The following is a 25290-nucleotide window of genomic DNA, read 5'->3' as shown; positions in this document are numbered from 1 at the left end:
GCTCAAACTGCATTTGCATCTCCAACAGCCCACACTTGTTAGGGATGCCAAGACAGCTGTCCACCTGCAAAGGGCACGGGCTGAGCAGACTTCACTTGGCTCAGCCTTAGTCCTCTGCATGGATCTCTTTCCTTTCCCTATGGTAGGACAATTCTCACTAACACAGTAAACAAAGGTTTGGGTTTGGATCAAGAGAACAAAGTACCAGGATTACCTGATCTAAGTGTGCTGCTCTAATCCACAAAATCCAGCCTTAGAAAACAGACTAGAAAAGGTACAGTCTGCTCACAGGCTGAAGAGAATTACAGCACAATGAGAAGCAAGAGAGAGGCTCCAGTCCAGGTCTCCAGGGCACAGTGTCAGTTTTGATGGAATAATTAATGGTAATAAAGCTTACCTTGGGGTCTATGACCACAAAACCTCATAGGATGGAGGTGGTGGCCAAGAGAAACTGGTTCTCTTCCTATCAGCCATGCATCATCCCATAATATTCATTCCTTGCACTGGCCTGTGTGCCAAGACTGAGAAAAAGACTGTTTCTACCCCTGCTTTCCCATAGGCAACAAAAGCCAGGGGAGACTCTATCCTTTTCTCAGACAGTACCATGTGTCTATTGACCTGTGCATGAAGGGAAAAACAGAACAGAGAAACAAGGAAAGCTGTGACTACCCAGACTGGAAATACTGCTCCCTCCGCTAAGCATTTCACTAAGATGAAATCTGCTTCACTTTAATAACACAACCCATCAAAGAATGAGACAGCTCGTAATATGATCCATCATGGCAGGGCAGTGTCCTTGGATGCTACAAAAGAACACATGTGGGTAGATGGCCAATTTGTTATTTTTAGTTCTTGAAAAATCTGACTACAGGGGGAAATTTCAAGAAAATCACCCAGTCACCAGCCAATAGACAGAGCACTTACAGCCCATCTATCAGGAAGAGCCGCCAATTACACCAGCGGGCATTCACAGGTGACCCAAGGGTATTTTCCAGTCTTCTCGCATCCATTATTCTCACGTGGGCTTGCCAAAGAACTGTCCATGGAAGCGTGGGGGCTGCTGCATTGGAGGGGCACCATTCACACCTCACTTCTCTGCATCTCTTCCCCCTGGGGAACTCACACATGTCCCTGACTTCACAGGATTGCTTCAGCTGGTCCCCTCCAAAGACTCGGAGATGGCAATTCCTGGCACCTCACCCTGTCAAGTTCAGTTCATTCAGCTCAACACAGTGTGTGGCAGTTGACTACGTCTCCCCAGTTCTCGTGTTCATGGTACAGTTGTGCCCCAAACAGGGCCAAGGCACAATAAGCGTTCAATACACCATCACTTCAAAAAACAGAAAAATCTGCAAGTCATCAACTGAACCAATGAATATATGGGCATGCCATTTCTAACAATAGATTTCTTTCAAGAAATACACAAAAGAAGGAGTTTTCTCCAAAGGGATTCCAAAGCCTACTGTGACTAAGACACGAATGTGCGTGATGCCATCGCAATTTGATTGGAGAACCAAATTCAAAAGAGCTCTCAAAATGAGCACTCATTGTCTCAAAAAAAGAAGCGTACTTATTCTCCCTCCAATTTGTTCAGCTTTCTGTAATCTTCCAAAGTGCGCACACACATACAACCTGAGAACACATGGCCACAGTGTCTGAGAAGGTGCCCCAGGATGGACAATCTGTGGTAGACACGTTGAAGGCACCTGTGACACAGCACTTCTGGAAATCCAACTCCAGACACTGTAACAAGTATGCCACAGCTGCTGGCCACCATCTGTGATGTACAATGACAGCTGCCAGGCTGTGGCACTCTAAGTTATTCCCTAGACGTCCTGTATAAATTTGGACCAAAGCTATTCAGTGGAATCCAAAGAAGGTAGGGCACTGAGAGCCACAAACTAGTTCTACCATAGACTGTTCAGCTGCTGAGAAGCTCTGTCCCATTTACCACGGCTAGTCTGTGTCCTGGGGAACAAAACTTACAAAGTGCCTACTGCATGTGGTGGGCACAGTGCTAAACACCCCATGCCTAACTCAGTTTTAATTCCATTCTAATTTGTGCACAATTGTTATCACATTGGACATGTACAATCCTAGCTCTAGAATCCAAAAGGATAAAAATGGAATCTCAGAACGAGAAACTAAACTCCATGACACATGGCTGTGCTCATATTTTTGCATGTTTAAATTAATTTTTAAAAAATTTTATGTATTTATTTTGAAGGTCACAGTTGTAGAGGGAGAGGGAGAGATGGAGCTCTTCCATCAACCAGTTCACTCCAGGTAGCCACAGCTGCCAGGGCTGGGCTAGGCTAAAGCCAAGAATCAGGCGTTTCATCTAGGTTTCCCCTGCAGTAGCAGGACCCCAGTCTCTGGGCCACCTTGCACTGCTTTTCTCAGGTCATTCGCAGGAAGCTGAAATGGAGCAGCCAGGACATAAAGTGAAACCCACCTGGATGCCAGTTTCACAGGTAGTAGCAGCGCAGTGCTGGCCCCCAACTTGTGGTTTTTTATCAGGCAAGCATCTGCCCACCTCTGCAACATAAGCAGAGGATTAGGAGATAGGTTACTTCAGACTGTGGACAACTGACACAGCTGGAAATAGGCTATTCCATGAACTGATTATTTACCCCAGTTGGGTCCTCAGTGGGTGTTGTCCCAAGCCAGGGAAGATGAGCTGACTTGAGGTCACAACAGAGGGAGAGGGCTCCCTCAGAATATGAGGACTCCAAACTCAAACTAGCCCAAGGAAAGGAACTAAATAAAACTCCAGCTCCAAAAGCTGCAAGCCAGTTCAGGGAAAGAAATCACTGTTGCAGAACAACATCCCCAAACTGGTTGGGGGCATTGCAGAATCCCCAAACTGGGTGTGCACAGCAAATGCACAGAAAGCCAATTGCTGACATTGAGGTGGTCTTTTTTGCAAAGCACAGAACAAGAAGCTGGGCAGCTATTGTTGAATTCCTGGGCTCCTGGAGGACTTAGAGGTGAAGGTTCTCATACACTGGGATTGGGATTGAGAGGCGTGTGATCATCTTAGGAGCTCGTGACCTTCATTTGATTGACCAGGAATTTGTGATGGCCGGATGGGTTCCAAGTGGTCTGGGGGACTTCCCCAACCAAAACCACTCCAGGACAACACTGGCCATTGAGGTTCTTATCCACCGGAGAAGCAAATGACTCTTCGAATGTGGTGATTAGAAGCCTCTAAGACCAGCCGCATCACACCCTTCAGTCAGTGAATTCCTTTTGATAAAAGGCAAGAAAACCTTGTGTTAAGGGAGACAGGAAGCTTGGTTCTGCTTTTACATTTTGGGGGTTTATTTCAAAATGCAACACCATCCTGATCTTTTGCTCCAGGAGCCCTGTCCTTTTGTAGTTTTTTCTAAAACCCCATGTTCTTTGCTTGCTTTGGAGGCTCCACCACCTGGATTTTGGTTGTTTCATAGGATACACTCACCTTCCTACATGAGTGCCTAAAAAACAATTGTTCAAATTTAGAACCTGGAGCTTCTGACAGAACACCCATGGTTGATGAAATAGCCTGACTTCACTAGAAATCTTACATCTGTCTCCAAAAGCCACTCTCCAGGTCCCTAAGCCTGCCTGTGAGGCACTTGAAACTGCCAGCCATGGTAGAATGTTATTTTTCCCTGTGTGTACACAGCAAGGAGGCATAATAACAGCACATTCAGAAAATCCATTTGGAAAGACAGCCACCCTCTCAGGTGAGGTGCATGCAAATGCAAATTGCTCCCTACTGGGGGTGGAGTGCCTGGAGCTACAGCTGAAACCTAGCCCTGTGATCTGCGGCTGCCTTTTCTCCCTATTCCCTGGCTTGCTGGCCCTCCAGCTAAACCAATCCAGGCATCTGTCATTCCCCCAAAAGAGAGCTGGAAGGAGGTGGAAAGCTAGGGTTTGCTTAGGAAGGTCACATTAATAACAACAACAGCAAAGGAATACGTTGCTGCTGCTGCCAAAGTTTGAGATTTCACATTCAGACACCCGGATAGATGCATCGTAGTCTTTGCCACACTCCTATAGCAGGAGGGCAACAGCCTCTGTTGCTAGGATTTTTCCATTCCCAATAATGCCCCAGTGGAAATCTCCACCTTGGAACGCAAAACCAATCATTAATGAGAAAGCTCACAACTGGGAAAGACTCAGGCAGACACCAGACTTTGAGCGCATTTAATCAATAATAGGTAATTTCCATCTAAAGCAACTGTGATTAGATGGGAGCAAAAATTTGTGACCTGCGTCAACTTTGTCTGCTGCTTATCTACATAGCTAAAAAAAAAATCCACTGATGAATTAATGACTTCTCACTTGATTCTGTGCTCTGCCACACTGGGCTCAGATGAGAGCTGGAAGCTTGATGTCTAAGTTAATCTTTAGGAAAGTGAAATAGTTATAGTTAAAAATACATAACATTTCCTGACAAGTTTTTGAATTTTTAAAGAATTTATTTTCCCCTTAATGCATTCTATAAACATTTTTGGTAGTGGATATGCTTGTAGTTGCAAACAATTTAGAGGAGCCCATGAGTGATTCTGAGGAAGAATGGGCAACCCCCACGATGGATACAGTGAAGATCAGGGCCTGCCGATGCTCCTTCTAGGAGAGAGTGGGAACATCTTTATTCACTGGGAGGATGTTTGCATATTGTTAACGCAAAAGCACAGGGTTGTTACTGTTCCAATCCGTCTAGAAGGGTGTGTGTGGACACTTCGTGGCTAAAGGAGTGGCTGTGACACTAACAAAGCTTCATGTTGTATGTGTATATATGTGCCCCCTGCTATTATTATTTGAGTTTCACAGCTGCATTTCTGAACTGTGGTGGAGACTCTGCAGTTTCCCATGTGAGAGCCTGCCAAGAGTTGATTCTAAAAGAATTCAGAGAGCAAGAGCAGGGAGCAGGGGCGGCCTCACTCCCGTTGGGCTGCTCGCTGGTCCTGTCTGCACTGTTCCTGCTGAAACCCTTCACCCTAGGCAGCCAGATGGTGGTTAGTTTGTGGGCTGGATTTGGGGCTTACATGTACTTACTAGGTTCTCACCTTTTACCTAAAAAGCATTTCAAATATAGGAACCAATGCAGCATACAATGTGATGAAGCATATTTTAGTGTTGGGAAGGAGGCACAGTGTGAGGAGTGATTCAAACATCCCATCTTGGACCCTGTGCCATTTCCTGCTTGCCCTTCCCCACAGCTGGCAAAATACCCACCGGCCTGATTATCCACCAATCAGATGTAACCTGGCGCCATAGCTGAGAACCCCACTCCCCAACCTCTGGCCCCTCCCCCTAGTCGCCACCCACCTACCTGTGGCTCAGATAATCTCAGTCCCCAGTCCCTGGGCCTCACACAGCCCACACAGCCTTCCCTTCTTCCCCTTCTCTCTCTTCCCTTCCCTTCTTACCTGGCTCTTCCCCGGCTTCCTCCATTTTGTCCCTTCCCCCTGCCCAGGCAGCCTCCATTCTGCCACCATGGCAGGAGATGTGTCCCTGCCAGTTTTCTCCCCCTCCACTCCTGCTCCCGTTCCTACCCTGCTGGAATAAAGGACCTACTAAGCACCTTGCTGTATCTGGGATTTTTGACTTGCGGTAAACTAATCATGAAAAGAGGAGCTGGCTGCCGGAATTAGCTGAGCATAACAATGTAAGAACTTAAAGTGTGCTCAAAACCTAACACACAGAAACGGAGATGGAGAACACGTTCACAGCCAAACTGAGTTTTTTAGAGATTAATCCATTCAAAGAGGGTGGCCATCTGCCCAAGGGAGGATGGAGGGACCACGTGGCAGACGCCCAGCCCTTCAGCAGGCTGAGGTTTCTATCGTTTGCAGTGGGAAGTCTAAGAAGTGGATGGGGTGGGAGTGGCTGTCTCTGGAGAGCACTCCAAGCTTGCTAGGTCTTGCAACCATCTGGTGGGCAAGGCGGATGGAAGGCAGGGTTGGGCGGGGGACTGGTTTTCTGAACCAACACCCGAGTCTCTGGTGGGAGATTCTCTGTTTACCAGCTGAAGCTTGTTTCTCCGTCCCATCAGAGAATTCATAGACAAGCATGGGCCACATTCAGGGCTAGAGAGGATCAGAAAGGGAAAGGTTGAGAGAAAGATAACCACCTGCAGCCATTGCAGCTCCAGGAAGACAGAGAGCAAGCGCACCTCCCCTTATCAGGCTTCTTCTGAAAGGGGAGTTGTCAGTGACTCTGTCCCAGGTTCCAGGTAAGAGGAAGTACTTCCTGGGGAAAGAGGTAGCTTGATTGATACGTACTAGGGTTACATAGTATGAGGGGAAGAGGAGGGGGCTTCCAATTAGGTAACCACCTAACACCATTTCACTTCCTGCAGCAATTTGTTTTCAAAGTTCAGCTTCTCCCCATGCCCTACTCAGCAGTACCAGGGAAACCCATCTACTGCCACACTGTGGTGCTGGGACAGCAACCAAGCACCTTGACCTTCAAAGTCCTGAGTTGCTTCAACAGAGATGCTGCCTCTTCAAAGGTGCAGTCCCAACTCTACAGGAGCTCTCCGGAAGTGTCCATGTCCTTCACACCCCAAGGGCTTCCCTTCCTGTACATCTTACCTCTGAACACATCAGGTGTCCCCAGGCCTGTTTATTTTTCAGTACTGTAACATCTGATAATGAATTTCTTATATAACATTTTCTGCACTAAAATAGCAGTACAGGTGGTGGTGGGGAGGGGAGGCATAGGGATTGAACGTGATGGAGTATCTTTAGGAAACACAGAATGAAGCAACGTTTTAAAGGGTTGTTCCTAGCAGAACTCCCAAGAGCTCTGCACCTGCTTCTGCACATGGCAGATTTCCAAACGGAGGTATTTCTCCACCACAGTGGAGCACAGAACCTACAAAGCAGAGAGCATTTCAGGTTTCTAACGTTCTAGGTGCTGGACCTCCCCAGAACTTCTGTGTAACCAGATGTAAAACACATGGTCTCTTGCCTTTTTCTGCCCAATAGAACGTATTTTCAGTAAAATAAAGAAAAAAAAAATCTAGGAAATCCACAGTAACACATTTATTCTGGGCCAGCCCCCAACAGACATGGCAAAATAGAGACTAAAGGCAATTTTTTTCTTTTTTAGAAAAAAAAAATAATAAGATGTCAACACTTTGGGGGCTGTTTTGGATTGGTGGATAGAAAATGGATCGCACAACACTCATATGTTATATTCTGATAACTTTCCAATTTAAAGATCGAGCATGGATACTCCTTACATTAACATGTTACTGCTAACGTATTAGTGAACATTTGATCATCGGATCGAATTAGCCATAGCATTAAACCGTGGTATCCTGTGATAGTGGGCTCTACAAGCCAAAAACATGTTGTCCTGTTTTTATTAATCAAATATACAAAGTTTTCACTTAATTTAACATCAGTGGCAATTTGAAGCACAAACTACTATCATAGAAGAAGTCTACTTGTGAGTTCTTTAGTTAAAAATTCAGAAGCAAGTATAAGAAATTGGCCAGTGAATGAGTGTATTCATTTCCACATGCTTATCACTCTCTCCTTCCTGCACTTTTATTCAAGATCATCTTACCTTGTAGACCCAGCTCAGGGGTCACTTTCCCACCATGAAACTCTCTTTAACTGTTGTGATCCATTAAGTTCTCATCTCTGAACTCAAATGGTGTTGGCTGTCAGCGCTCCTAGTGGGGATATGCCATGTGCACCTTGACATTGGTTTACTTATAAACATGACTGCTGTGTCTCCAAACGAACTGGCAGCTCTGATGGGATGAGCCATACATATGTTTAACCAACCATGTCATCTGAACATGGTCTGAAAAGCTAAAAAGGAGTTTATGCTGATTTCCAGAGGTGTCCATGTCAAAAGCAATAACTACTTGCTGCATAACAATTACAGAGAAGGAAGAAATTACATGGAATAGGATTTCCAGGATCTCAGTGGGTTATGAAGTCTGAATAAACACCTGCCTTGCTTGTCATACTCCACGAGTGGCAACTGTTGATGATGATCGTGATCATGGAATCAAAATATCTGGGATTGCATTTGAGACCTCACATGGTACAGGCTAAAAATGTGCCGCTTAGAACAGCATTTAGAAAGCTCCAGCTATGGGAAGTAGATGTGGAGTAGCGACAGGGAAGGAATTCTGATTTGGAATCAGTCAGGACCTGCGTCTCTGGAATCCCCACTTCTTCACTGTGTGACCTTGGGTAATTACTTCACTTTTCCCAGCATCAAGTTTAGAGAACAACAATCATTACTTGATAAAGGGTGGTGCACCACACATAAGACACACAGTAGGTATTTAACAATAGAGCATAATGATTGCTGTTGCTATTATTTTTAGAGAATGCTTTTACCCAGCTTAGCAAGTTAACAACACCTGTCTGTTTTAGGGTCTAAAGTCCAATACAGAAATCATTCCCAGGGGCTTAAGGATTATTCACTATTAGAACAGCCAACATTCATCGGTGATCAGTATTTGCCATTGAATGTGAATTTATCAGCCCAAACAGCTGCCAAATGCCTTGAGTCACTCTCCCAGCAATCATGTGCTAAGGGGCCCCATATCCTCTGCAAGCCAATACTGGGATGAAGTCTCATCCTGCATTTGCTTAGCAGAAAGTAGAAAGAATGTGGAGGGAAAGGGAGGGCTAGGCAGGGCAACCACAATGCTGAACGGGCCAGTTGAGAGGTGCCAGCGGAGACCTCGCCTCCTCTGCTGACGAGCGGATAAAGAAACAATATAAAAATTGAGGTAAACTTGAAGGTATTTTTTTTTAAAGTAGCAAATCAATCTGGCTTTCTTTTTTTTTTTTAGAAGTTTAGAAGTTCAATATTTGTCTTAATTAAAGATTTATTTATTTTTATTGGAAAGGGAGCTTTACAGAGGGAATGAGACACAGAGAGAAAGATCTTCCATCCACTGATTCACTCTCTAAGTGGCTGCAATGGCCAAAGCTGAGCTGATCTGAAGCCTGAAGCCAGAAGCCAGGAGCTTCTTCTGGATCTCCCACATGGCTACAGAGTTCCAAAGTTTTGGGCCATCCTCTGCTGCTTTCCCAGGCCACAAGCAGGGAACTTGAAGGGAAATAGGGCAGCCAGAACACAAACTGGTGCCCATATGAGACCCGGCGCATGCAAGGAGAGAACTTCAGCCACTAGGCTACTGCACTAACTCAATCTGGCTTTCTTATCTAGAATAGTTTATGGTTTTGCATTTCTCAAAAAAGCTGTGTAGGCTCTGCCGGTACACACGGAACAATGAGTCAAGGAGGACTGCGAGGACACATGCTTGGGCTTCTGCACCAGCCCATCAAAAACTAGGGGTCTCTGCCATCCAGAAGAAACTGTCTTCTGCATGACAAAAAGAGAGAGAGAGAGAGAGAGAGAGAGAGAGAGAGAGAGCGCTTGTAAGTAGATTGATGTTTTTAAAAACAAAAGGCCGGCAGACCTGTTCCAAAGAATCATCTGTTTTTAGAGACTACTCTAAATGATACCCTTCACTTCCATGCAAATAACAGCTAAGAGACTTCAAGTAGGCTCTGCTGGAACTACGTCTGGCCTTGCTTCTCCGAGCCACCGACGTTCGCATCTCTCTGTACTGCACTTGAAAAAATACACAAGTGTATGTCTTTCACACAGGCCATACATAATTCAACTTTTCGCTGGTCCACACTGATCTATACCCTCAGTTCATCCACAGGAGTAAGGCTTAACGGCGTCTGGTCAAAGCCCATGGGGTCTACCGGAAGCACACCCACATCATTTTCTCCGACATTATCTACCACATCACTGCAGTCCTCCCTCCCCCCTTCACTTGGCTGCATATTAATTAATCCACATATTAAGAAATTTGGAATCACTGTTCCTACCCACAGCCATTTCCTCCTTTTAACCAGAAGATAATCAAGTTACAGCCTCAAATCAGAGTTAATCGCCTGACATTAGTTTGTAATTGATGGGAGTGTTGCAGCTGATGTGAGATGATCAAGTTTTATGATCTATGTCTGCGTGGGTGCTTTATTGACTGAGTTTGGGTATTTGGCTTCTAAAAATGGATTTAATATGGCCAGCTTAGTTGGCCCTCTCTACGCAGGCCATCCTGGGTCAGCACCCAGCCGTTCCAGAGTCGCTCCTAATCCCTTCCATATCCCCTCAATATTAAGGCGCGCGTGAAGCTGTATGCGTGCTTCATCAGAATAATAACAGCAACAATTCCTCATATTTGGATAATGCGTAATATTTTTCAAAGCACTGTTGTTAAATGTCATACTCTCCCAAACCGGCTGCCCTGATAGGAAGCTGAGGAGAATCTCATCTTCCTCATTAAAATAAAGTAAAAAATGTTAATGCCGAGGAAATGGAGCTGCTGGTCCCCGGGTTCCACATTCATTAGCAGAAGCCTACTAAAAATTGCTGAGCTCCACGTTGTACCAGGCAGGGGTGGACAGCAGAATCAGTCTTGTTCCCTCTCCTCGCCTCCTCCGGAGAGTCCGCTGCTCTTCTCCTCAGCTCTTCCCATCCACACAGGAGTCATCTGTCTGGGGCAGGTGACGAGCAGCCACGGCCTACTGCCTCTCCTCCAGCGGCCCCTGCCAGCTATAATCAGTGTCAGTGGGCGAAGCCCTCACCACTGCCCTCTGAATCCCAAATCCCGCCTTGGGTTTTGCCTGCACTCAATGCAATCAGTCCAGAGATGGTAGACATTCGAAGCAGGCACGGCCACAGTCATGATTCTTCACCTGCTAAGTGGCTCTGGGACTTCCCTCAGTCCTTAAGCTCAAACAAACCACACTCCTTGCAATCATAGCTTTGCTGAGACCCCTGCAAAGGAGGCAGAACAGGATTGCCCGGCAGGGGCAGAGCCTACAGGAGGCTGGAAAGGCTGGCAGAGAGAGTAAGAAACAGCTTCTGGAAAGGCTCAGGCACAAACTGGCTGGTCCTCACATGTGTTCCATTCTAGACTTGTGGGGGTGAGATGGGGGGAACAGGAGAAAAGGTCAAAGAGCGGGGGAGAGAGAGAGAGACCTGGGCTCCACTCCAGGAACTAAACGGAGCCTACAGTTGCATACCTTTCTGTCCTTCATCTTACTACGCTCCCTCAAAGTGTCTTTAAGCTATGGTCCTTTCTTTAAAAATCTAAGCACCATTTCAAGACAGTGTACCTCTCTGAAACACCTTAGGACACAGCTTGAATGCCAGGTGTCTTGCTCTCTGCACACATTGGTGCACCTGACATGTATCTGACCGATAGCGTAAAAGTATAATTGCCACGCGTCATGTTTCTGGGTAGGACATGCAGCAGTCACTAGCACCAGAATACAAATCCTCTGCTTTTCCAGCACATGGTGAGATACACTTCCCTGTTCATCCCTAAAACTAGGCATAGCATGGGGCTTACTTCAGACAACAAAGAGAGAACAGAAGTGATGGATGTCCCTTATACAGCCACTGACCCAAGGCTGCAAGGATGGTGGATACACAGTACGTGTTGAGACAAAGCCTCCAGCAGCCTTGCCCTGGTGAAAGCCATGAGCAGGGCCTCCACCCCACCCATCTGTGCACATTGGCTAGAAACAACCAGCACACTTGAAGGCTTGACACCCTTCCCTATTCCAGGCCTTTGGAGAGAGACCATGCCACTATTCAAGAAGCAAGTGGTATTCAAGTCCCACCCAAACTCCAACTCCTTTGAATATACAACTAGGCCCCACCTCAGGCACCAATCCCGACCCTACCAAAGAACCAAGCCCAACTTCGGTGGGGTCAATAGCCCTTCCTCATCAAGAGTTTTGTCTGTATTCTCATTTGAGTGTGTCCTGTCTCTTTCAATGAATCTTGCTCTTCCACTCCCATTATTTATGTCTCCACCTTGAACACTTTTCTCCCTTGGAGTTAAGAACCTAGAAGCAGCCCAGGTGAGGGAGTCGCACCTGCCACAACACTTACACCGGGAGCTGTGACTTGGTTATTCAGTGCGCTATCAACTGAGCTAACCTAACACCTGGATGGAGTAGGGGAGAGGGGAGGATGGGAACAGCAGATTCTAAAATCCAGTGTCAGGAAACAGCCAAAGGGCTCAAGCCCCATGCAAGTTTTGCCTAACTTCAATTGAAGAGAAGACCAAAGACTAGACAAAGCAGTGGGCAGTCACCACAGCCACTTCTGGCACACACGGAAATAATGCAGGAAATACGTGGCTCATTGTCAAGATAAATTCCACTTCTTGAAAGTCTCTCCCACTTTGCGGAGGGCACCCATTATACATTTTCTTCATTACATTTTCAGAAACAAAGGAAGAGAAAAAAGGACCCTGCCAAACAGCATTTATATTTAGCAAGCACCATATGCACATGTGCGGGACAGAGTACAAAGACATGTGGCAGTCCCGCCAGATTGAAATCGGCAGGATAAAGAGCAGGAGATACACTGTGTAAGTGTGAGACTCTCAGTAGCATAAATGTAGGCATTTCTGAGAACAGAATGGCTCTTTGTGTCTTGACTTCACAAGATTCTTCAGTCGCCACTTCAGAATATTCTAGGGGAGCATAATCTTTAGATGCAAGGCCACGTGTGAAAGGAGGGCTCAGTGGGCAAATGGTCTTTGAAGTGGAGTGCAGTTACTTAGGGCCCCTGTAGATTTTTTGCTAATCCACTCTACTAGATCCTCCACTGTGGCGCTCCATTCTGAATGGGGGGCCTGTCTCAGAGTCAGAGAGTGAGAAAATATTTGGAGGCGAAGATGATATCTGCCGGCATCAAAGCCACGCTCAGGACAACTGAGCACTTCATGATGATTAAGGGAGCATGACAATGAAACTCTCAGGCCCTGAAGAGGGAACTGAGTCTAGCAAATTGCAAATGAGATAGGAAAAGCCAGCGTGCGGATACGCAGCTGCCTGCAAGATGGTGTGCTGTCACACCATCCTAAGCCAGTGACTAAGCAGCAAAAGGGGAGGCCACTGCCCACTTCCAGGCTCCACAGTTAAGGGTTTCACCTGAACACATTCCCAACTGTGCAGAGCTCGGTCCTCTCACCAGCCCCGGTGCCATGGTGACTGTGGAAAATGGGCACATGTGGCTCAGCATGTCCATTCCTTCTTCCTGGCCTGGCTCAGCCCAGCTCTGCAGAGACGAAGTGGGGAAGCCCACCTGTCAGTATCGTTTAACAGACACACAGTCACATCTTCCCTTCCTACAGCAGTCCGCAGTGACAGGAAGACTTTGGTCCTCCACCTGTCTGTCCTGTTTCTCAAACGACAGTTATTCCTCTTTCCTACTCTTCAAATTTTTCAGAATCATTGATAGGCAACTGATTAGACCAAGCAGATTTGTCCACTGCTAATAACAGTCACACCCCTACTTAAGGTGATCAAGGTGAACGATTTCTTACTAGTCTTGTCAATGGTGCATGTTTTGTGATCAGACATAAATTAATCAGAGGTTAAACCCTATTGGAAGCTCTTGTAATTGAATGCCTATGCTTTCCCCACTCACCCCTCAATTTATATGTTGAAATTGACCAGGAAGGTGACAGCATTGGTGGGGGGGATACACTTGGGGGATGATAAGGTCAAGAGGGAAGAGTCCCCACCCCCTGAATGGGATGAGTACTCTTACAAAAAAAGACCAGAGCGAGCTTGTTGACCCCTCCCACCTTGCGAGGACACAGCAAGGACCAGTTGTCTGTGAAGCACAGCGCTTCCTGGAAACTGGATCTCCTGCTGCCTTGAGCTCATTCTCTTTGTGAGACGTGTCTCTTGGTTATCATTTACCCAGTGTAAGACACTGTGGGAAAGCAGAACAAGTAGATTTAAAAATAGTTTTGAAACAAAAGTACCTCCTTTTAAGCTTCTGGGTGACTTCCTTTAAAAGCCTAAAATAAATTAGGGGTCTCCATCCACATCTACTGACTTTGGAGTTTTTTGGCTAGCTTCCACTACAAAAAGACACTGCAGGTGTTTTCACCGCAGGTCAGACACGCATACAGGCATATTTGGGTTGGCCCAGTGAAGACCAAGGAAACAAAGACTTCCTGAGAGACTATCACGAGGGGAGCTGGGTGGTCTTTCCAAAGAGTCTCACGGCTCATCCCAGAACTCACCTGGACAGGATCTGCAGACCACAACCAACAGACAGAAGAAGTCCTCCAAGCACAAGGAACCATGATATTCCAATACCTACATGAGCTACCAACAACTGCAAATGACCCCCAGCTCTAGGAAAAAAAAAAAAAAAAAAACCAGCTCTGACAAGTGCCTTGTTCACTACCTGGAGCACAGAGGGTGTGCCCCGACTCCTGACCCAGAGGAATCTTAAGATAATGAACCAAGATTGTTTTAAGGTACTTTATTGGGTCACTTTTACCTAGTAATTAGTAAGAAATATAGTTCCAGGGCCCAGCACAATAGTCAAGTGGCTAACTCACCTTGCATGTGCTGGGATCCCATATGGGCTCCGGTTCATGTCCCAGCTGCTCCACTTCCCATCCGGCTCCCTACTTGTGGCCTAGGAAGGCAGTAGAGGACAGCCTGAAGTCTTGGAGTCCTGCACCCATGTGGGAGACTCCAAAGTAGCTCCTGGCTATAAGGGTGTTTCCACTAGGAGGAAACAAAGGTACGGACACAGAGCTTGGCTAGCACAATTTTGAACTTGCTTCAGCATGGGGTGGTGGTTCTCCATACGTGGTACTCTGCTGACATCATAGGACCTCAAACCTCTGCAGATCCTTTGGCCTTCTTATTCCCTTTCTCCATCAATTCCTCTTTCTTGGTTTACTCATCTGTTCCAGTGGCACAGCGTTCTCAATTATTTCGTTTAGAAAGTATGTGTGGGAATTATACTTCTGAGATCCTATGTATCTGAGAAACATGTATTGTATACTTCTATTTTAAAGTTGAGCTTAATACAAAATTCTAGATAAAAATAATTTTGAAGGCATTGTCTCAATAGGATTGCTATCAAGATTTCAGGGAGAAAAAATCCAGTTCGTTATAATTCATACATGCTCTGACGTTTTCCTCTTATTTGGAAATTAAGAGTCTCTCCTTGTTCTCTATGTTCTGAATTTCTCAGGGACCAGTCTTGGGCAAGATCTATTTCCAGCCGTTGTATGGGACTGTCCATGAACCCATTCTACCTACAAACTCAGTTCATTCAATCCAGTGAAAACTACCCTGCATTAGCCAGTTCTCCTCTTCCCTCCACCCCCTGCCCACCAGCCTCATTCTTTCTTCCATAAACTCCTACTGACTGGATGTTGGACAAGTTGCCTGATGTGTCAACATTGCATCCGATCTGTAAGGGTCTAATAACACACCCAACAATGGGCAAAATAGAACAAGGAGTCTGAGGATTCTAGCTCAGATAATTGCCACCTTGTACAGCTAATCAGAAAAAAAAAAAATGCCACCTTCTGGTTTTGATTACATTTTCTCAAGAAACCAGAATTCTTTCTCCTGATCATTTCCTGGTTGTAGCTACTTTCCCCCACTTCTCCTGGCCCCCATTTGCAGCTACTTCTAAGTCCATTTTCCTTTCTTAATAAACCAATGGGTTGCAAGGAAAGCAAAATCTTGCAATTATTGTTTGTGTCCCTGCCTCGTTTCCTACAACGTATTATCTAACTGTCTACTTCATTCATTTGATCATGAATTTTTAGAGGCTTTGGGAAGAAGCTGTTACATTCGTTGACTCTGAGTTGCAAGTAGAAACCTAACTTGCACAAGCCTGGCCCAACAAAACAAAATAAAACAACAGGAGGATACAATCAAGCCACCACATGTGCAGATCCTCCTGGGCTTCCGAAACACCTAGACTACTGGCTGGACATCATTGAGATCAAGTTGCCACCTTCTCTAGTGTCTTCATTTTCCTCTTAAAGTCACATGAGTATGTCCAAAAATGTGGTTCCCAACAACTCCAAAGGTATACAGCTTTAATCAGGTAACGGACTGGCTCATTTGGGGAACTGACTCATTTGGCGAACTGACTCAAATGCCCAAATCCTGGAGAACCACTGACTCCCCGAGTTCAACATTAGCACCCACCCTGGAGTCAACCAACCCTTGATGGGCAGTCTGGCACACAGCACAGTGTCTTAGGACATCTTGGGAGGGGAAGGTCGCAGCTCACTAACCATGGGTGCTAACACCTAACAGGCAAACCCACTCACGTTCCTAAAACAAATCTTCTCAGGGTGTAGGATACAGATATTGAGGTGATGTTTAACAGCTAGGCCCTGATGTAAAGATGCTGCGAAGAAGCAGATCACAGAAAACAGACAACTCCTAGCAGATGCCTGCTTGAATAACTCATGTTTGTTTTCCCAATTCATCATGCCTGCCCAGCAAGTGTCAGTAAAAACTTCCAATAGTAAATACTGTTGGTAAAGAATGGAAGTAAATATACACATTTACCTTAACAGACTTGATGAGTAATTAACCAACACCCCACTCAACAGACAATGTTAGAGTTTCTGTTTCGGTGGCTGTGCAGACTGACTCCAACAGGCTTGGCTAGACAAGAACGCCCATTCCAAACGGGATGTTGAGCTCCTTGAATACATTATAATTTCATGCAGGACAGAGGAGACTTTCAAAAACTTTAAGGCCGATGTTAATGAAAGCAAGGAGAATACGATTTTATGTCAAACTTCTTTTAGTCATCGTAATTGGAAAGATTCTTTGGTCTTTCTGAATTCTTTCTGGCTTCCCTCAAGTCATTTACTGTTTCACTCACCTTTGCTTTGCTCTTGATTCTTCTCTTTGCTATTGCTTTCTCTCCTTAGTGCCAGCTCCCTTCAAACTTTTCCTTGAGATGGTTATCTAAGAGAAAAACAGAATTTCTTCTAAAGACAGCAAAACTCTTGCAGTTGCGAAAAGTACTTTACACTATTTTTGTATAATTACTTTCGCTTTCTGTAGTACAGCAGCTGAGAAAAATTGCTCTAATTGTGTAATTTTCTGCAACTACTCCGGGACAAAAATCTGGGTAATTGGATTTTTTTAACTAACAAGTTGTCACAATTGGATAGTTCTTAAACTATTTGTGCTTATGCTTCAGAAATTCTCAGTGCATGTACAGTATATTTTAAATGTTTTGCATCAGCTTGTGGTCTCCAATTTGATTTATTTTAACTTCAAATTTTAAAATAGATTGACAACCCTGATTATACATTGTCTTCACTCAATGGACCTTTGCTAAGTTTCCCAGTGCGTTCATCCCCACCCCACACTCGGCTGTTGCCATGGGAGCCAAAATCCTGGCATGTGTAACTCCCTCTCCCGAGTGGCTCTCTTCCCAGAGTGCTTTGCTGTTACTATGGAAATGACTGCCCATTAATCTTGCTGTCCTTTTTACTACCAAAGCACCTTTAACTGTCTCAAGCAATCAAGCAATGTTACCTACAGCAGGGAAAGGAGGAGCAGGATTGCTTCCCATTCTCCAACAGCGGCACTGATTTTAATCAAGATTTAATCAAGCAGCAGGAGGAACTGAGGCTACTCTAACCGCTCCCTTTCAAAAATATAGAAAGCAGAATCCTCCTGGGCACACGGGGACCTGCCCTTGCTTGCGACCTCTGCAAAAGCCTGGTCTGCATGGTAAAGCTACATGTGTGTTTCACAGACGTTATAGAAAAGCACAGGGGAACCAGGAGGCCAGGGACCATTCGTATGGACAGGGAGAAAAAGGCCAAATGCTTTCCACAAACTGTCTGATGAGAGTGTATTTTGGAAATAGTCACCAAAAAATACCACAATAATTAGACTGCTGGTTTGAACAAACCCTGTCATCCTATTCAAACGAAGGGGACAGTAAACAGAAGTTGAGAAAATTAGCTAATGAGTTAGAGATACTTTTATCATCTTTATCTCTCTTATTATCAGCTAGGCATCCATCACATTTTAGATTTGATTGTATGATCACTGATACCAAATGAAAATAGGGGTTTTTGGTCATTCTGGAAGGATTTTGCAGGGCATCTCCGGGGGTGGAGGGAAGTATTTGGAGTCATAAATCTGGGCCTGGTCACTTTGGATCTCTAAGAGGATGACTGGCAAGTTCAGACTGGTTTTAGCCAGTGATGGGCACCACGTAGCTGTTTTAGGAGTAGGGCTTGTAAGCAGCGTAAATACAAAGGGAAAACCTAGTAGATGCCGGCAGCATGAAGGGAAAAAGGGTCGTTCTCCCTCTCCAGCATGCAGGAAGGAACTTTCCAGGTTGTCTCCGTGTCTGGGGTCTGACAGCAGCTATGGCACTCCTGGACCCATCATCACACGACCTGCCCCTCTGGAGCACACACATACCACCTTCCCTCTGCACTCCACATTTGCCTCTACGTCAGGGATACCAGTCACGTTGGGTTCGCCACGTCCCACCTCACATTCTCCGGCAAGATCTCAGTAAGCACCTTGCAAGAACCCCAATTCCAAGTCAGATCACATGCTATTGTACTCATGGCTGTGACTTCAATCTATCTTTTTAGGGACACAATTCACCTGTGAACACCTTCTCTCAGACAATACACAGAAAAATAAACAGCAAAATGAGTGAGGCATTATAAAAGCTAGGCATTAAATTTCTTCATTACTTGCTGCTCTCTGAACTCCTTCAGTGTGTTAGAGTGCAAGTTAATGGAGTTGTATTTATTAAAGTTCAGTTTGTTCTCATACCCAGGTGCCTGCAAATGAGAAAAAAATGATGTTTAAGGTAATAGTAGCTAATATTTGCTGAATGAGCCAGGTGGTACTCTAACTGCCTTACACACGCTAATTCATTTATTGTTTGTGATCATTCCATTAGGAATGTACCTGTCATTGTCCCAGTTTACAGAAGAAACAAGGCACTGAGAGATTAAATAGTTGGTACGAAGTGGGTCAGCCCACAGAAATCCCACAGTAACATCTGCATAAGCAGAGCTGTATTTTCTACTCAACATGACCCCGCAGCAACCTGCAGCTGCCTGATGTGCAGAATACTATTCAGCCACCTGATCCCCTAAAGTGAGTCTGGAAGGACTGACCTACACAATCTCTTCTTTTCTCTACATCAAGCTCCCTCTCCCAGATGATAAAGAACATGTGTGTGCCTGCCTGGACCAGGGCTCTGTGAGACAACATGAAGGACGTCCTAACTTGTACTAGTTAAGCCTCAAATACCATAGTATCTCCACATGTGTTACTCTTATAACTTGTAGAATGGATCTATTTCACAGCGTTATAATATTTTAGATATGGAAGTATGAATTGCTTCTCCAATAGAAAAAAAAAAAGAATTCTCGGAGGCGAGCAGTTTTGTCCAGTCGCCGTCGGAGGTGTTTCTGCTGTTTCACCCTAACTGCTGTTCCAGGACTTTCCAGCATTCGCTGAGAGATCAAGATGCAGATCTTCGTGAAGACCCTGACAGGCAAGACCATCACCCTGGAGGTCGAGCCCAGCGACACCATCGAGAATGTCAAGGCCAAGATCCAGGATAAGGAAGGCATCCCTCCCGACCAGCAGAGGCTGATCTTTGCAGGCAAGCAGCTGGAAGATGGCCGCACCCTGTCTGACTACAACATCCAGAAGGAGTCCACCCTGCACCTGGTCCTCCGTCATAGGGGTGGCTATTCATTCATCTCATTGCCTAGTAATGGCATTACTCGACCATAGCATTTGCCCACCCCCAATTTAAGTTTAGAAGTTACCAGCTTCAATAATAGCTGAATCTGTTCAAAATACTAACAAAGGTTTTGTTGCATGATAAAAAAAAAAAGAATTCTGAGTTACCAGTGTAGGAAAAAAATTATTTTAAAAAAGACTATATTATTGCAGATTCTTGATTAACAAGATTTAGAAAAGCCAGAGTGGTTTAGAGAAATTAAGATATCAGTAGAGACAGAATTTATTCCCTTGAGACTTTTTGGATGAATTAAAAGAGCAGCCTGATTTGACTTGTTTGTCCATCCATGTGTTTAATTAGTTCCACCAGGCAACAACAAACAAATTCTTTGTCATATATGCTCATCAGATCTCCAGTGTCCTGGGATGACTTTATGTAAAACAGCCATCCTCAGAAAAATGAAGTCACGGACATGCTTGCCATCACTGCAGCTTGTGTGTGAGGGATAGCAACCCATTGTGTAACATAAACTTTTTTGCATAAAATAAACAGCTTAATACAGCATGGGCATTCAATAGTTATGGATCAATAAAAAAACTGGTAAATTAAACTGAAAGCAACCAAATAATAATAAAATTCAGAGTGATCACATAGGGAGTCATGCCAAATGTGAGGCCCAAACACACTTGGCTCTTTAGGGGGAGGCCACTAATAGTAAGGGTCGGTTTGAGTTCAACCAAAACTTCACCCACCTCTTCCCTGGCACCTTGCAGTTTATAGCAGCAGTAAATTATATCTTCACCTGCTCCTCTACAAATATGCTATTGTAGAGTCAGGTAGACAAATGTTATCTCTAGTTAGCAACAAAAGGAAATGGGACTCTCTGAGTGGAGCATGAAAATAAAGACTGTGACTGTAATTTTGCATAATCTTAGAAATTTTAAAAATTGCAAATTGAAGATAATTCAAGACCACCTCCTTCACACCATATCTAAACAAATTACAAGCCCAGTATTCAGTTTCATTTTAAAGCAATTGATGTCTGAATTTCCTTTCAACCATAACATGATAGGTTTATCAAATTAAAAGAAAATTACCCTCCACATAAAATTCTTCTATCTGCCCAGTGTGTATAGGAAAAGCCACCACAGAGCATTTCCAGGTTGGAAACCTTTTACAGATCCCTTTTCCCCCGCTCCCTGTCTCCTTTATCCCCCCTGTGAAGAGTGATGCTTCTCAGATCAAACCCCTAACCCAGCTCAGTAGCCCAACCCTAATCTCACGCTTCACTCAACTCCTTTTCTGAGATATGCATCCTTCTGTTACATTAAGTATCAAAGAATAAATTACAAGCATATCACATTTTAAAATAATATGAGAAGCAAGTATTTAGTAGAGCTGTGAAGCCTCCACTTGGGACACCCATGTGCCTAGGTTCAAATGGTGGCTTCAGTTTTCAATTCCTGCTCCCTGCTAATCCGTACCCTAGGAAGTAACAGCTGATTAACCCAAATACTTGGGCCCCTGCCACCTGTGTGGGAGACCTGGATAGAGTTCCTGGCTCCTGGCTTCACCTGACCCAGTTCCCTGGCCATGGCTGCTATTTAGAGAGTGAGCTTACAGAACAGATATCTTTCTCTCATGTTTTTAGAAGTGATGGCAGAATTAGAATGAAGAAACAGAAGGAATAAAATATGAAAGAAAAATTTCCAACTACCAAAAAAAAAAAAAAAAACACCTTCACAAATTCTTCCTGTAAAGCACGATTTCTTAGATAATGTCGACCTCCAAAGGATTTTAAATTATGCTTATTATGCATATGTTTATCAGTTAGAATTAAATGCAACATTACAAAAAGAGAAGCCCATTATAGTGATTTAAATCAGTGTCATTGAACAAAGAAAACCACAGGCAAGCAATAGGTGCAAGTCAAGACTTCAACGATGGCTCAATGAGGTAACCAGTGACCCCACCAGTGACTCCAACAGTGCACCCTGACATTCCTGTTGGGAGATGATCTTAGTGTCACACATCTCTGATTCCAGTCAGTGTTGTCATGGACAATCCCATGACTCCAGGAGAAAACCTCAGTCCGGGAGAGACAGGAGCAGGTGAACAAGTGTCCCAACCTCCTGCCCCACAGGCGGGTGACTCTGGGAGGAATTCTGTATGTTTCTCACCAGTCCAGCTGGAATTCAATCACATTTGTTGTCAAATGCCCCAACCCCCAGTAAATGCACCCTGCTGTGGCCTTTCCTTTTTATCTCACCCTACGAGTTTGCTCACATGTGTTTCTGGGATCTCCTCCCACTGTAAACTTTGAACTCAGGCTTTCTCGGGATCTGCTCTTGAGGAAACACAACATATACTGGTCCCGGAAGCTGCTTCAGACGACTCTTGGGAGAACTCTTGGACTGGACTGATCACAGGCTGTAGCTGCAGGACCCTGTGCTGCTGGTTGCTTGGAAAGAGGCTGCAGCGCAGCGTGACCTCCCAGCTATGTGCATGCTTACCTGTTGCACAGCAGGGTAAGGTTCAGATGGAAGGTCAAGCAGGTGGTGATGCAGAAGTCCTTACGTGCGGATGGTAAGGACAATGGTAAGGATGGTGGGGTTGACTATTTCTTACTACCTGTCTGCGAAGCCTTAAGATAATGACAGTTTTGAGAAACTCAACACCCATTTATAAGATCCGGTAAAAGCCAGAAAGTCTCCAAGGATGCATGTCAGGTATGTCACCTGGAGCCAGGGACACAGGAGAGAGAGAGGGGCTCCTAAGATTGTGGCAGGGGTCAGCATTGTGGTACACCAGGCTAACCCTCCACCCTTGATGCCAGCATCCCATATGGGTGCCAGTTTATATCCCAGATACTCCACTTCAGATCCAGCTCTCTGCTTATCCCCTGGGAAAGCAGAGGAAGATGGCCCCAGGCCTTGGGATCCTGCTTTCACATGAGAGACCCAGAAGAAGCTCCTGGCTCCTGGCTTCAGATTGATTCAGCTCCGGCTGTTGCGGCTACTCAGGGAGTGAAGCAGCAAATGGAAGATCTTTCTCTGTCTTCCCAATACAAATAAATAAATCTTAAAAAAAAAAAAAAAAAAAAAAAAAGCTGTATTGTAGCACAGTGAGTTAAGCCACAACTTGCAACACCTGCATCTCATATTGAAATGCCGGAGTTCAAAGTTCTGGCAAGGCCAAAAGATGTGCGGAAAAGGTGCTGTTACAGTAGGGAAGGCCAGGAAGTCCCTGCAATTGACCCCCTCACCAAGATAGAAATTTAGAAGCACCACACTTTTTAGGTATTAGCTCTCTCCAGATATTGAGAGAGTTCCCCTCTGGAACAATCATGGAGATTTGCCCTTAACCTTGTGAATCCTCCTCTACGGGTAGCTGACTTTCCCATCACCAACGAAGACCTTTAGGATTCCTTACTCATACCCCCACATCACCTTGGAGGAAAGGACACTTTTTGCATCCAAGGAGGTGTGTCAATGGGGAGGAGGGTGCACGCCCACAGATCCGCTGGGAAGTACGAATGTAAAGAATTAAAGGGTTCAAAGGCAATTAGGAAATGGCTCCTATAGGAACAAGGAGTCAGGCGTTGGCAAACTACTGATTAGGCAAGACATTGCCCCCAAAGAAGTACGAAGTGTAATAGTTAGGGAACACAATGGGTCCCCTGCCCAGAAGTGACTGTAAGAAACTAGGCTCTGGCATCAGACCAGCCAGAACACAACACAAACAAACATGTTCTCAACTTCACAGTTCCCAAGTAGTCAGCTTGGTAACGTTTGTTAACTGATCAGGAGCTATGGCTGCCTTCAGAGAGACACAGAGGAAAACAAACTAGGCTCGTGACGAAAATAAACTAGGCTCGTCACGTGTGCACATCACATAGAAAGATCCGCCAATTAACATGTGCTCCCCGTAAGCCCTGAAAACTCAGTCTTTGATGGTGCCTCCCTCGGCACCCCATCTTGGGTAGCTGGAGTCTTGCTTCTCAATTCTCTGAAATTCTCTATGAAATCAATCTCTCGATAAAATCTGTGTTTTTGCTCACCCTCGCTGTCCACCATTTATGGCTATGGAACAACCCTGCCCAAATTCCTGAAACTGGAAGGGCCTGTTACGGATGTAAGTAAATAAGCCACAGAGCAGCCCAGGATGGGCAGGGTTGGGGAAGGGTGGCTGCTTCAGGTGCATTGACCAGTGGGTGCTGCATCCCCAACAGCTAAAACAGATAGCTCCTTCTCCCCGTTTCACTGTAAGTCACTATTGGTGCCTTCCACTCCTGCAACTTAGATTCTGCTGGGTTAGATGCCCTGGGAATGGGAAGGCACAGGACTGGGGGTGGGATGGAGGACAGGTGCAGGGAAGACTCCAAGAGGGTACTATATCTCCACCAAGTGGTATAGTAAGGACCCTGCTGAGCCCGAAGCCACACCCGACACTTGGACACTCTGAATTCTTTATCCCGCACAAACAAGCAACCAAAGAAAGAATTTACTATACTGATAGGAAAAAACTTCCCTTGATTAGACCTTAGGCTTTCTGCCACCTGCCTGAGGCAGGGAGGCACGTGCCTGGAGTTGTCTCTCGGTGCTCTTACTGCTGATTTCATAGCAAATGGGAAATTGTAGCAATGGCGGCCTGCAAGGGCTTGACAATCAGAGTCAAGAGGCTAAGGCCATGGGGAGAGAAGAAAGAGGAAGCAAAGAGGAGGAGAAAAAGAAGGGGGTGGCAATTATCAGTTCCACCCCAGGGACCAGCTTGCAGTTCTGCACACCAGTTGCTACTGCTGATTTTCTAATATTGTTTTAATGGGACTGTGGCTGGCCATAACCTCCAAGACGTGGTGGTAGAAGGGGCTGAATCTGGGCTTCTGGAAGAGCTGAACAGGAAAAGAGCAGTCAGGGCATCCAACATTTGTCTCAGACAGTACGTTGAAAAGCTAGCAACCCACAGAACATACTTGCCGAATGCTCTGTTTTATTTGTAGGATACATAATTTTTGCCTTGTTGATTTAAAAGATGGATCTCTAATGATCCAACTCTATTACATCTCTTCAAGATAAGCACTTTTGTTCGTATCATCCACATTTTTAAAAAAAGAAGAAAGGAGAGAGAAAAGCGAGGAATTTTGAAGGTACGAAATTCACTGGCAGAATCCTAATCCGGCTGTGGGTACTCAGCAAACCTGCCAAGTGCCTTAACGTGGACAGCCCCTGGAGAATACTGGTGTCCACATCTTGAACACACACTCTCCCTGGGTTAGGAGGGTATTATCATTTAGAGCCTAGTGTTTTCTCAGAATGTGTTGCTGTACTTTTACTCATTACAGGGATTACTCTAAAGTGATGGGGTCACTTCACTGAAAAGCCAACCTTACCCCAGTGGATTCTAACATTTGAAGAGATCAGCGTGACCTTCAAGGAGTGCAGTGATGGCTGTCTTTCACCAAGACTTCTGTGTCTCAGAATAATTTAGCTTGTAAATACAAGTGTGGCTGTTATGGGCAGACTCCAAAGGATGTGCATTTGTCGAGTGCAGCTCTAGACTCACTTCCGAAACGGAGCAGGGAAGAAAAAGAATAGCTCCATCTCCCTTTTTATTTTCAAAGTTTTGGAGGGGATGACTTTAACAACTCCATAGCACTGTATCTTTATGCCTGTCCCCAGTTTT

General features: G+C 45.2%; 1 protein-coding gene across 1 annotated transcript; it reads left to right on the top strand.

Annotated features, from left to right (window-relative positions):
- The first annotated feature begins 19322 nt into the window (after positions 1 to 19322).
- Positions 19323 to 19766, top strand: LOC131483098 (ubiquitin). The gene has a single exon (XM_058680084.1). It carries the CDS (start codon positions 19386 to 19388, stop codon positions 19656 to 19658), a length of 273 nt encoding a protein of 90 aa, XP_058536067.1. The 5' UTR covers positions 19323 to 19385; the 3' UTR covers positions 19659 to 19766.
- The last annotated feature ends 5524 nt before the right edge of the window (positions 19767 to 25290 follow it).

The sequence above is a fragment of the Ochotona princeps genome, chromosome 23 (assembly GCF_030435755.1).
Source record: "Ochotona princeps isolate mOchPri1 chromosome 23, mOchPri1.hap1, whole genome shotgun sequence".
NCBI classification, from domain to species: Eukaryota; Metazoa; Chordata; class Mammalia; order Lagomorpha; family Ochotonidae; genus Ochotona; species Ochotona princeps.
Note: the sequence above shows the minus strand (reverse complement) of the source record. Positions and strands in the feature narration are given on the sequence as shown.